General features: G+C 42.2%; 1 protein-coding gene across 2 annotated transcripts in view; it reads right to left on the reverse strand.

Moving 5' to 3' along the window:
- Positions 1-12,493, reverse strand: part of LOC132898121 (sesquipedalian-1-like) — a 32,996-nt gene extending 20,503 nt beyond the window's left edge. Inside the window, exons 1-3 of one of the 2 annotated variants that reach the window (XM_060939520.1) lie at positions 12,422-12,493; positions 12,023-12,151; positions 10,878-11,196 (exon numbers count right to left, since the gene is read on the reverse strand). In XM_060939520.1, coding sequence (XP_060795503.1) covers positions 10,878-11,196; positions 12,023-12,100 — 397 coding nt within the window. In that variant the 5' untranslated portion in view covers positions 12,101-12,151; positions 12,422-12,493. The remainder of the gene's footprint in view (positions 1-10,877; positions 11,197-12,022; positions 12,152-12,421) is intronic. The other variant, XM_060939521.1, reaches the window with a different exon arrangement.
- Positions 12,494-13,681: the final 1,188 nt, after the last annotated feature.

Raw genomic sequence — 13,681 nt, forward strand, 5'->3', positions numbered from 1 at the left:
GGTTTGGTACTGCTTCCGCAGTGTTTGGACTAAAGACTCTGCCCTAAGGGCTATTCTCTCACTCTCTCTCTCTCTGCACCATTACACAATAAATATTCACAGTGAAAATATTTTGTAAGCGCGTTTCATGAACCAAGTTATAGGATTTGTTGACAACTCGCATCGAGTTCGTTACACTTCTACCTGGCGTGAAGCACTCACAGTCATGTGGTTGTGACATCATCGTAAACAAATCCGTTCTACTCATCCAGACGACTTTGCAATGGCGCCGTTGCCAGATTTTTCCACTCTGGAACCCGTTCTCAAAAGATTTCGTTTTGGGGCAACCAAAACGCCGGTGCCGTGTGGACGCCAGGCCGAAACGATAAACAATTTTATCAGATTCACCTGAAGCCGCTGCCGTGTGGACAGGGCCTTAGACTGTGTTTTCAATTTTGTCCCGTTCTGTGATTGAGTTTGACACCCCTGCTACAGATGAATGATGGTTCTTGATGCAGTGCCATCTGAGGGATCGGAGATCACAGGTGTTCAGCTTAGGCTTGTGCCCTTGACCTTTACACACCGAAATTCTTCCAGATTCCTTGAATCGTTTAATGTTGTTATGCATCGCAGGGGGTGAAATATTCAAATCCCTTCCTATCTTTCTCTGAGGAACATTGCTTTAAAGCATATACGCAGAGCCATGGCCTCACTTTCATTTATAAATGCCTTGAGGCCTCAAGAATGGCACAGGAATAATTTAAAGCATTAACAATAAATCGAATATAGTAATTTTTACGATTAAAGTGATTTATATAGGTAGCGGTCTGAGTGAATGACCTTGACGTCTGTAACCTCACAACAGGAAGTCTATCGGTCTCATCGCCATTTCCGCTATACTAAAACACAGAGCTGACTGCAACTCCGATCCTCCATTTTGGGCTAATTTATCGCCATGCCACGTAGGTGTGTTTTTGGCCAGTGCAGCAACACGACAGAAGGTGGATTTACGTTGCATTCATGGCCCAAGAATGTTCAACTGCAAAGATTTGGACGCGTTTTGCGAGTTGTTCATGGGCACATTGGGCAGCTATGAAGTGGTCTCTCCTCTGCTCTGCACATTTTACTGAAGACTCGTACGAAACCTCTGATCTGTTGAGGAGCGTTGATTATAAGCCTGTATTGAAAGAGGGTGCAGTATCAACAATTAAAGAAAAAGAAAACTACAAGAAAAGGAAAGTATTTATTTTATTTATTTTTTTTTTAAAGGAAAGTGAGTTCAGTTGCACCAGTCCTCCCAGAGTGAGCCAAGAGTTGTTGCTAAAACCCGGAACGGAACGGGACTGGACATATCGCTTGGGCAGTGACCTCCCTGCGGTTGTTGCTAAAACCGGTGACATCCCGTTCCATCCCGGGTTTTAGTAATTGCCTGAGCTGAGCAGTAATGGCGGAGTACACGGTTTGAAGAAAAATGAATGAGTGGAGCAGCCTTTTTTTTTTCAAAAATGGATATTGCTGCCATCTCGCTCTTACATGGAAGAAGTGAATGAACGGAGAACTGAACAAACAACTGAAAGTCAGATTGTTTCAAAAAAAAGAAAAATCGGCCTTCAAGAAGCGAGAACACAGACGGGTAAGCTCTGACTCTCATTTGGATTAAAAAACAAAACACCACGTTGTTTACCTGCATTTAGATTAATACATGTAACTTGTATTGTGTGTTTAAGTTACCGGTATAAGATTATTTAATTTGCTTCAGAATGTGATTGTCTCAGTTCATCTGATTATTTAATTAGCCTTTTACATTTTATCAGTGAAAATGCATGCATGTACATGTATGTTGCATAAGTTATAACACCTATCCTGTTTTAATGAGAGTCAACCCACAATCAATGAAGTCAAATCAGTCTTAGTTGAGCAAGTCGGTAACGGTATTTCTTACTTTCACCATAAATTTTTATTTATATGACTCTGGTCTATAGCTGTCAAAGGCCTCGGCCTTAAAACCGGTTACCGTTGTGACGTCACGCACTCAGGGCTGGCTGGCAGCCCGAATGCCAACTTTGCGGTCGATTTTAACTCTCAAAAATATATTTTTTTTTAATTCCCATTTATGCAGCATACAAGAGTCAAGGATGGAGATACTATCCACTCGGAAACGTATTTAAAAATAAAGGCTCTGCGTATCTCCTTGAAAACATTTCAATCATTTCCTCATGCATTTATGGACATACTGGAGATCCTTGGCCCATATTTACTCCTCAAAGACTAGGCCTTTCCTGGATACTGATTTTATGCCAAATCATGATTACAATCACCCGCTGTCATCAGCTGTTTCAAATCATATCATTATTATTTAGTTGTTTTACCTCATTACTAGCCCTAAATTGCCCCCGTCCCAACTTTTTTTGGGATGTGTTGCAGGCCCATAACACAAGAATGGATGGATATTAACAAATGAAATAAAGTTGACCAACAAAACAAAATATCTTGGGCTCATTCTGTCTGCAATGAAATACAAGCAGAACTGTGAAATAGAAATGACAAAATCCGAGGAAACAATTTTAGCAGGGGGTCTGGGGGGTGCAGCTCCCCAGGAGCCGCGGGCCTGGGGGCTGCAGGGCCCCAGAAGCTGAACAGATTTTGTGTATATTGATAGATTTGAAGCATCTCCTGAAAGCAAATATTTTCTCAACCATGCCATTTAATTTGAACTGTTATTATTATGTTGAAGTAATACAATTTGAACTGATTTACCTTTTAACTGATAAGGGTTCACTTGAAGAATGAAAATAGATCAATAACATACCTCATATTGTAAATTCACTTATATTCTTGTGTCGATTTGTATCCATTCATTGGGTACCATAATGTCTTTTCCAGGGGGGAAATTCTAGACTGACTATTAAATAATAGTCACTAATGTTCTTGTTTTTGAACTGATTCAATACCAAAATGTCTTTCTTGTTCATGTTAGACAGATTCTAGTCAAAAACTATATACAACTATTTACAAGTCAATATTTATATTTACAGTGGCACTTGAAAGTTTGTGAACTCTTTAGAATTTTCTATATTTCTGCATAAATATGACCTAAAACATCAGCAGATTTTCACACAAGTCCTCAAAGTAGATAAAGAGAACCCAGTTAAACAAATGAGAAATATTATACTTGGTCATTTATTTATTGAGGAAAACGATCCAATATTACATATCTGTGAGTGGCAAAAGTATGTGAACCTTTGCTTTCAGTCTCTGGTGTGACCCCCTTGTGCAGCAATAACTGCAACTAAACGTTTGCGGTAACTGTTGATCAGTCCTGCACCCATTCCTCCGTACAGAACAGCTTCAACTCTGGGATGTTGGTGGGGTTCCTCACATGAACTGCTCGCTTCAGGTCCTTCCACAACATTTCCATTGGATTAAGGTCAGGACTTTGACTCGGCCATTCCAAAACATTAACTTTATTCTTCTTTAACCATTCTTTGGTAGAACAACTTGTGTGCTTCAGGTTGTTGTCTTGCTGCATGACCCACCTTCTCTTGAGATTCAGTTCATGGACAGATGTCCTGACATTTTCCTTTAGAATTCACTGGTATAATTCAGAATTCATTGTTCCATCAATGATGGCAAGCCGTCCTGGCCCAGATGCAGCAAAACAGGCCCAAACCATGATACTACCACCACCATGTTTCACAGATGGGGTAAGGTTCTTATGCTGGAATGCAGTGTTTTCCTTTCTCCAAACATAACGCTTCTCATTTCAACCAAAAAGTTCTATTTTGGTCTCATCTGTCCACAAAACATTTTTCCAATCGCCTTCTGGCTTGTCCGCGTGATCTTTAGCAAACTGCAGACGAGCAGCAATGTTCTTTTTGGAGAGCAGTGGCTTTCTCCTTGTAACCCTGCCATGCACACCATTGTTGTTCAGTGTTCTCCTGATGGTGGACTCATGAACATTATAATCGTTTGAGTAGGGTGCACACATCCAAAAACTCTTTGCAGGTGCCAGACAAAAATATCCAGCAGTGTGCAGACCTATTTTCTTTTATTATGGACTCATGAACATTAGCCAATGTGAGAGAGGCCTTCAGTTGCTTAGAAGTTACCGTGGGGTCCTTTGTGACCTTGCTGACTATTACACGCCTTGCTCTTGGAGTGATCTTTGTTGGTCGGCCACTCCTGGGGAGGGTAACAATGGTCTTGAATTTCCTCCATTTGTACACACTCTGTCTGACTGTGGATTGGTGGAGTCCCAACTCTTTAGAGATGGTTTTGTAACCTTTTCCAGCCTGATGAGCATCAACAACGCTTTTTCTGAGGTCCTCAGAAATCTCCTTTGTTCGTGCCATGATACACTTCCACAAACATGTGTTGTGGAGATCAGACTTTGATAGATCCCTGTTCTTTAAATAAAACAGGGTGCCCACTCACACCTGATTGTCATCCCATTGATTGAAAACACCTGACTCTAATTTCACCTTCAAATTAACTGCTAATCCTAGAGGTTCACATACTTTTGCCACTCACAGATATGTAATATTGGATCGTTTTTCTCATTAAATAAATGACCAAGTATCATATTTTTGTCTCATTTGTTTAACTGGGTTCTCTTTATCTACTTTTAGGACTTGTGTGACAATCTGATGATGTTTTAGATCATATTTATGCAGAAATATAGAAAATTCTAAAGGGTTCACAAACTTTCAAGCACCACTGTATTTCCTTTTCTTTGTTAGCAGTTTCTTCAGCTTAGAAAGCCTACTCTTTTCTTTCTGACTTTCTATATGGCTTTTCCTTGCTCTTTTGGTCTCTCTTTCATTACATATTCATGATAACAATGAACATTATGAACAATAACAAGTTAAAACTACATAAATAATAAATGTGAACAAGATGGTCTACCTGGTAATCTATAGTTCAACAGCTTCAATTTCACCAATTCCGCATGTTTTTTCCCTTTAACATGGTCAACCAAACGTGTTCTTCCACCAGAACCGTACTTCACATCCTGATGGCACAAGCTTTCCCCGGTTCTTTTATCTTCCGTATGTGCTCATGGAGATATTCACTACCGGCTTTAAACTCCAGCCATCGCCAATTCCATGGATTTTTGATGCCGTTTTCCTTGTCAATGTTTTTGACATCGTCGGTCTCACCGTCCTCCCTCTGAACGATGTCCCTCCGTGACGTGGACATACCGCGAAATTCTCCTTTTCAAAACCGTTGATATCGAAAGCGTGTTTAAAGAGCACAATGGTAAAACGAAAAGAACACAAGATTCGCGCCATGGTTTGTAAGCATGGCGCAAATGCCGTAAACTGGTCTGTCATTGTCGCAAAAGAAAAAAAAGATACCAAAAAAATTACAATGCCGTTACAGAAAGAACAATTTGCGGTAGGCTCTTTCCCAGACTCGCCGGCTCGGTGACACTAGCGGTCAGTAGACAACAACCCCTACCCCCCCAATTTGTTATTGCAAAATTAGATGATTTACTAAAATTATATTTTTGGCGGCCAAATTCGCGGAATTCCACGGATTTTTCACAGCCCTGTACAAGTCAAATTATAATTAGGGCCCGAGCCCTATAGGGCGAAGGCCCTATTGTTCTTGTAAGAGTTCACTATTATTATTCTTCCGTCTTCTTCTTCTTCTTCTTCTTTATTTTTCTCCGCTGTTGGGCCATTTTCGGGGCGCTTGCCATGGGCGAAAACGCACGAAATTTGGCACCAGTTCCGAGAATTGCCACCGCTACTCAGAACCATAAGCCCAAACTTGGCCGGAGCTCAGGGCCTCTATAGCGCCCCCTAAGTCGTTGTGATTTTGGCCTCCCGCATTAAGGTGCCTGGTTGCCATATAGTTTGTAGTAGTGGCATGCCATTTGGTATGCATATGTATCTCACTAAGCCGGACAAAAATGTAATGCCAATGCATTAGCCACGCCCAACAGGAAGTGAGGTAATTTCACTTTTGTGCGAAATGCATGGCCACGAAGACGGCGCAACTCCTCCTAGACCGTTCATGGGAATGTCACCAAAATTGATACACATCATCTACAGACATGGCTGACAAAAGTTACTAAATACGTTTCACGTAGCATAAACCGTTCAGAAGTTATACGTCAATCAATTTTCACTTCAAAATTTTACATGCTAAAAAATTCATAACAAATCTTCTAATTGCTCAAAACTGCTCATACTTCACACGCTAATCACTCATTGGGCTTCTGACATGTTACCCAATTTCTGTGATATTTCGCCACTGGGGGCGCTATTTTTGGGCAAAAAATCCAATCTTTCCTCAAATTTGGTCAAACTTCACGGCCACCCTCTTACTACCTCCCATGTCATGTAGACCGCATTTTGGGAATTTTCGTCCATGGGGGGCGCTGTTTTTGGCCGACGCAATTGCTCCAAAACGGGTTTTTGGTAAATAATTCCATAATGCTTTTCCTTCACACCACTACCTTGTGATAGTGCGTTCCTGTTGTAGACACTTATTTTTCCAACTCATAATCGCTCATGTACAGCATAGCGCCACCTTCTGACATGGGAAAAACCAAAAAATTTATTCTTCAAAAATCTATATCTCATCTTCTATTTACTCAATTGTCATCAAACTTCATACGCAAACTCTTCATAGCTCACCTGACATGTACGCCAAATTTTATGCACTTTCACCCCTGGGGGTGCTGGTTATGGCGGAAATGATATTGCAGCTTCTGATTTGTCAAACTTGGCAAGCAAACTCTTTTCAAGACCCTTATTGGGGCGCTTGCCATGGTCGACAACGCACGAAATTTGGCTCCTTTTTCTTAGACTGCCACCGCTACTGAGAACCAAAAGCCCAGATCCAGGCGGGCCTCAGGGCCTCTATAGCGCCCCCTAACTCGTTGTGATTTTGGCCTCCCGCTTTAAGGTGCCTGGTTGCCATGTAGTTTGTAGTAGTGGCATGCCATTTGGTATGCATATGTATCTCACTAAGCCGGACAAAAATGTAATGCCAATGCATTAGCCACGCCCAACAGGAAGTGAGGTAATTTCACTTTTGTGCGAAATGCATGGCCACGAAGACGGCGCAACTCCTCCTAGACCGTTCATAGGAATGTCACCAAAATTGATACACATCATCTACAGACATGGCTGACAAAAGTTACTAAATAAGTTTCACGTAGCATAAACCGTTCAGAAGTTATACGTCAATCAATTTTCAATGCAAAATTTTACATGCTTAAAAATTCATAACAAATCTTCTAATTGCTCAAAACTGCTCATACTTCACACGCAAATCCCTCATTGGGCTTCTGACATGTTACCCAATTTCTGTGATATTTCGCCACTGGGGGCGCTATTTTTGGGCAAAAAATCCAATCTTTCCTCAAATTTGGTCAAACTTCACGGCCACCCTCTTACTACCTCCCATGTCATGTATACCACGTTTTGGGAATTTTCGTCCATGGGGGGCGCTGTTTTTGGCCGACGCAATTGCTCCAAAACGGGTTTTTGGTAAATAATTCCATAATGCTTTTCCTTCACACCACTACCTTGTGATAGTGCGTTGCTGTTGTAGACACTTATTTCTCCAACTCATAATCGCTCATGTACAGCATAGCGCCACCTACTGACATGGGAAAAACCAAAAAATTTATTCTTCAAAAATCTATATCTCATCTTCTATTTACTCAATTGTCATCAAACTTCATACGCAAACTCTTCATAGCTCACCTGACATATACGCCAAATTTTGTTCACTTTCGCCCCTGGGGGTGCTGGTTATGGCACAAATGATATTGCAGCTTCTGATTTGTCAAACTTGGCAAGCAAACTCTTTACGGTATTTCGCGGGGACGCATGCCCCCGCCCCCCCTGGCCGCTGGCGCGAGGGCCCGTCGAGGCCGCTTGCGGCTTTAATTAGAAATTACTTTTTTTTTGGCCTTTTCCATATCATCCCAATGTTTTGTGATTTGTGGTTAGATATACGGTAATTATTAGCTCATCCGGCTGACAGGCGATGAGCTCATGCCATCATGTGTTGTTCGTCGTCCGTCCGTCTGACATCATCCACATTTCATAAAAATCGCTTCTTCTCTCTCAATTCTTCACCAGTTTTAATTCTTTCTCGCATGAAGGTAAGGGTACCTAGGGTGCATCCAACTTCTACCCAGATTTGCTTAATTCCAATTATTAATGAAGTTATGGACTAATTAAGCCTTAATGAGCAGTTCAAAAAAAACCCCTGCTTCTTCTCGGTCAATTCCTTGCCTTTTTGGATTCTTTGACAAATAGTTTGGTATTCCTAGGGTGTCTATAGTTTCTATATATAGCTTGTACTGTATATTGTGCATATAACTTGCAACATTTATTGTGCAAGGTGGCCCACTTTAGAGTATTCCCTCTGGACTAGACAGGGCCGGAGTGAGCTACGCTGTCATTGACGGTCTAGTTAGTAGATGTCTTAATTATTTAGAAATGTGACAATTTTTGACCAAAAACTTTATTTATATTGATTATACTAATCTCTCGAAACTGTTTCACAAGTGCACTTTGTTTCCACTGCTGTCAGCAGCCAATTCTAGTCAAGTCTCTCAGCCAAGTTGGAGGCATATTTGGGTGAGTCACTCATGAGTATATGGCACTGTGGCTTGCTCATCGTGGCTCCAAAAGGATTTCAAAATAAAAGTCCCTTCTCACTTCAGAGCCTCTGAGTCAGCTGGAGGATCATCATGGAGGAGGAGGAGCTACTATATTGAATTGCATAGCATCTTTTAACACTAAATTGCATTCTATTGAATCAAATCAGGGGCGGCATGGTGGTGTAGTGGTTAGCGCTGTCGCCTCACAGCAAGAAGGTCCGGGTTCGAGCCCCGTGGCCGGCGAGGGCCTTTCTGTGCGGAGTTTGCATGTTCTCCCCGTGTCCGCGTGGGTTTCCTCCGGGTGCTCCGGTTTCCCCCACAGTCCAAAGACATGCAGGTTAGGTTAACTGGTGACTCTAAATTGACCGTAGGTGTGAATGTGAGTGTGAATGGTTGTCTGTGTCTATGTGTCGGCCCTGTGATGACCTGGCGACTTGTCCAGGGTGTACCCCGCCTTTCGCCCGTAGTCAGCTGGGATAGGCTCCAGCTTGCCTGCGACCCTGTAGAACAGGATAAAGCGGCTAGAGAGAATGAGAGGAGATGAATCAAATCAGACATGATTGGAACCATTTCATATCGCACTAGAAGTCACTTCACATGCATCTTTATGGTCGTGTAGTGGTTAGGACTGCTGCTTCACAGTAAGAAGGTTCTGGGTTCGAGCCCAGCGGCTGACGGGGTTTCCTCCGGGTGCTCCAGTTTCCCCCCACAGTTCAAAGACACGCGGTTAGGTTAACATAGGGCCTTGGGCTGAAGTGCCCTTGAGCGAGGCACCTAACCCCCAACTGCTCCCCAGGCGCTGTAGCATGGCTGCCCACTGCTCTGGGTATGTGTGTGCTCATTGCTCACGTGTGTTCACGGCTTCAGATGGGTTAAATGCAGAGAGGAATTTAAGTGTATATGTGATAACTAAAAGTTGTTCTTCTTCGATGTTGCTGCCTTCGAGATGTGTATCGCATCGGCCTCAGTGATGCAAACGCACACATAACTGTACTACCTGCATGAGATTTATCTACTTTACTCTTGCTCCTACTCATGAGAGCAAGAGTAAAGTGTTTGCTTGTCTAAAGAAACTGAAACCTGTAAAAACATTTAAAATATATTTGTCATAGTTCCTGAAAATTATGCTGTGTATAGCAAATAAAAAAAAAAAAAAAAAAACACACGCTAAAATTACCTATCCAGAGACAGAGTCCATACGTCAGACTTTTTTTTTTTCATTCCACCAAACTTGCATGCTTCTTTGTCCTTATACTAGAGTAAAAGTTTATTCGGAATTGGTAATCACACTACATATTTGGTAATATATTCATTAATTTGTGTCATTTAGTGGATATATGATGCTTTTAAATCTGCAGTTTAATCTTGCTGATATGAAATGATGTTGAATAAACTGCTCTTGACCAAGTTTGATTTGTGTGCAAGTGCAAACTTGTGGATGCCCTGGATAAGGGTGCCTACTGAAACACTGTAATAATAAAAGTCTCAGTGACAAGTCTGACCAAATCCAGGATCATGTCGATTCAACAATAACCTGGTCCAGCTAACTTAGCAAATTACAGGTTTTAGCTTTCTCCTGAAATGTTTTCTTTTATTTCTTCTTCCTCAGGGTAGTAAAACTCGCTTTCGTTGTGAAGACCATCGTTATCGCTATCCATGCTGTAAAATTAATGCTATTTTCCTGAGAAATGCTGGCAAAAATTTGTAAGATTTTTGATAATCTTATAAATAAATCTTATTTTAAAAAAAATGTTGACAAAAAATGCTACTATGTTTGTTGTTGTTGTGAACGAGCGAGTTGCCAGAGGTCTGTAACTGAGGTCCGTACCGTAGGATACGGACCCACTCGCCAGCCAATCAGAGCGCAGGATTTGGACCGCGAAAAAAATAATATACGTTATGTAAATAAATGTCACAAAAACGGTATTGCGGGACGGAACAGCATATAAAAACCTGAAAGTCAAATATAAGAAAATATGTGATGGTAGTGTTCTGTACCAGGTTATGGGAGATGCATATTTATTTATTTACTTATTTATTTATTTTGAACACCTGAAACATGAATAATATGATTTAGCGACATGAATTCCGTGAAATACGTGACTCACATCACATCATATCGGAACAGCTCAAATATCGCGATATTTAACGAATCTTGGAAGGATATGCGCATGGAGGTGAATCATTCTCGTGGACATATGAAGAACAAGCCACAGAGCTCTCATATGTGCTAATCATTCAGAGTGTAAAGGAAGTTGCGCCTCACCAAGATATTGCTCCCGCAGATCTCGGACGAGGACGTCAAGATAGGCGTGGTTGGCTGAGTGGAGGGCCTTGACCCAGCTCTCCTGACTCGCCTGATCCTCGGCTGAGAACTTGTACGTGCGCAGGCTGTCTGTGTCCTCGGTGTCACCGTAGAATGACACGGAGAAGGCGAAGAGCTCTTCCGAATCACAGAGCTGGACGATGCAGTGCTCCAACACGATCACACCCAGGAGATCACGCTCACTCCGGCGCTCCCGATAAAACAGCAGGTTCCCTTTGAGGGAAAACCAACGTTTCTGGTAAGAAGTGTTCACTTCCCCCTGCAGCAAAGATTTACATATACATTAGTTTCCAAGATCTTTTTCCCACCAGTCAACAACAGTAGCAGCAAGCAAAGCAAAGAAAAACAAAACACTCGTCAAGTTGTTACAGAACAGGAAAACAAAACACATGACTGGATTTCAAAACATGATTAGCCAGCAGAGAATTGCTTCAGAACAAAGGCAAATAAACAGTCAGTTAGTCATAGTGCTGTGATCATGTATGGTCATGATTAATTACACTACCGTTCAAAAGTTTGGGGTCAATTTGAAACGTCCTTATTTTTGAAAGAAAAGCACTGTTCTTTTCAATGAAGATCACTTTAAACTAATCAGAAATCCACTCTATACATTGCTAATGTGGTAAATGACTATTCTAGCTGCAAATGTCTGGTTTTTGGTGCAATATCTCCATAGGTGTATAGAGGCCCATTTCCAGCAACTCTCACTCCAGTGTTCTAATGGTACAATGTGTTTGCTCATTGCCTCAGAAGGCTAATGGATGATTAGAAAACCCTTGTACAATCATGTTAGCACAGCTGAAAACAGTTGAGCTCTTTAGAGAAGCTATAAAACTGACCTTCCTTTAAGCAGATTGAGTTTCTGGAGCATCACATTTGTGGGGTCGATTAAATGCTCAAAATGGCCAGAAAAATGTCTTGACTCTATTTTCTATTCATTTTACAACTTATGGTGGGAAATAAAAGTGTGACTTTTCATGGAAAACACAAAATTGTCTGGCTGACCCCAAACTTTTGAACGGTAGTGTATGAAGCGACAATATCTGCTTGGACAAAGATGTATGTTGTTGTTTGACTCTTCATGCCTTTTTGTACAGGTATCCCTCTTTGTCAGGTGCACCGCTGGACAGGTAGTGGTGCAGGATTTTGCCATGGATCTTCATCACGGGGTCGCACCAAGGTCACACCAAAACATTTGGGCTTGTTTACGTCTGCTAAAGGGTGAGAGAACCAGAAGAAAACCTGAAACTGACACAAAACTACCTTACACGTGAGAGGTTTCATAACAAACAAACAAACCAGAAGATTTACAACCCCAACCAAAAAAAACACTCATTACTGTGCACGCGCGTGCGTTTCTCACACTTTCGACTTGACTTTTTTTTTTTTAATTATTATTAATTTTTTTTAAACTATTGTGCCGTTTTGAAACCCCTGGTGACGGTGAGTAAAGTTTATGTTCAGTCTGGGTGAATGGCACTTACCGACTTGACGACAAAACTCTTCCACTTCCGCAAACTGAAACAGCGCTCGCGCGTCCACGGGAATGAGTCACCTCCGTGCGCGTATCCTTCCGGGATTCGTAAAATATCGCGATATTTGAGGTGTTCCGCTATGATGTGACGTGAGTCACGTATTTCACAGAAGTCATGTCTCATCTCATTATCTCTAGCCGCTTTATCCTGTTCTACAGGGTCGCAGGAGCCTATCCCAGCTGACTACGGGCGAAAGGCGGGGTACACCCTGGACAAGTCGCCAGGTCATCACAGGGCTGACACATAGACACAGACAACCATTCACACTCACATTCACACCTACGGTCAATTTAGAGTCACCAGTTAACCTAACCTGCATGTCTTTGGACTGTGGGGGAAACCGGAGCACCCGGAGGAAACCCCCGGGGAGAACATGCAAACTCCACACAGAAAGGCCCTCGCCGGCCACGGGGTTCGAACCCGGACCTTCTTGCTGTGAGGCGACAGCACTAACCACTACACCACCATGCCACCCATTTCTCAGGAGAATAGCATTAATTTTACAGCATGGATAGCGATAACGACAGTGTTCACAGCGAAAGCGAGTTTTATTACCCTGAGGAAGGAAAAAATAAAAAAACATTTCAGGAGAAAGCTAAAAACCTGTAATTTGCTAAAGCCTCAGTCACAACTGGCCGTACGTGTTCCTACGGCCGGTCTACGTGCAAGAAACACACAGAGGGCGCGCGTGTGACGTGCTGATTTTTGAGCCGCAGACCGGCCGCAGAGGTTCTTCGTCATGTCAAACACACTCTACAGGCTTACGTTTTTTTTTCAGGTTGCAAGACAAACTTACAGCCAACGCGCGTCTCTCCATGAACAAAAAAAACCGCAGCGATTTGGGAAACGCCAAAAATCGCAGGGCCAAAAAATCGTACATCCGGTTGTGACCTAGGCTTAACACCGAGCAAAAACATGGCTGAATGACTCCTATTTGTATAAATAGGGGACTACATAGGCGGCAAAATGTTTTTTTCCTGCCATGGAAGTGTACTTGTATACCGAGGAGGAAGCCATTTACGTTACAGCCATGAATGAGGATTCAAAATGACGGCTCGGCTTGGTTTTCCCTTTCGGGCGCTCTCGTTTTCTGTTAGAATTTGGTAAAGAAAAAAATATATATTTACCAGCTTAAGGTCGGTCCGTATGGTGAAATACCGTGACCTCGGCCTTGAATACCCAGAGGGCCTCAATCAGTACTTTCAAGAC

The sequence above is a fragment of the Neoarius graeffei genome, chromosome 14, assembly GCF_027579695.1.
Source record: "Neoarius graeffei isolate fNeoGra1 chromosome 14, fNeoGra1.pri, whole genome shotgun sequence".
Classification (NCBI taxonomy): Eukaryota; Metazoa; Chordata; class Actinopteri; order Siluriformes; family Ariidae; genus Neoarius; species Neoarius graeffei.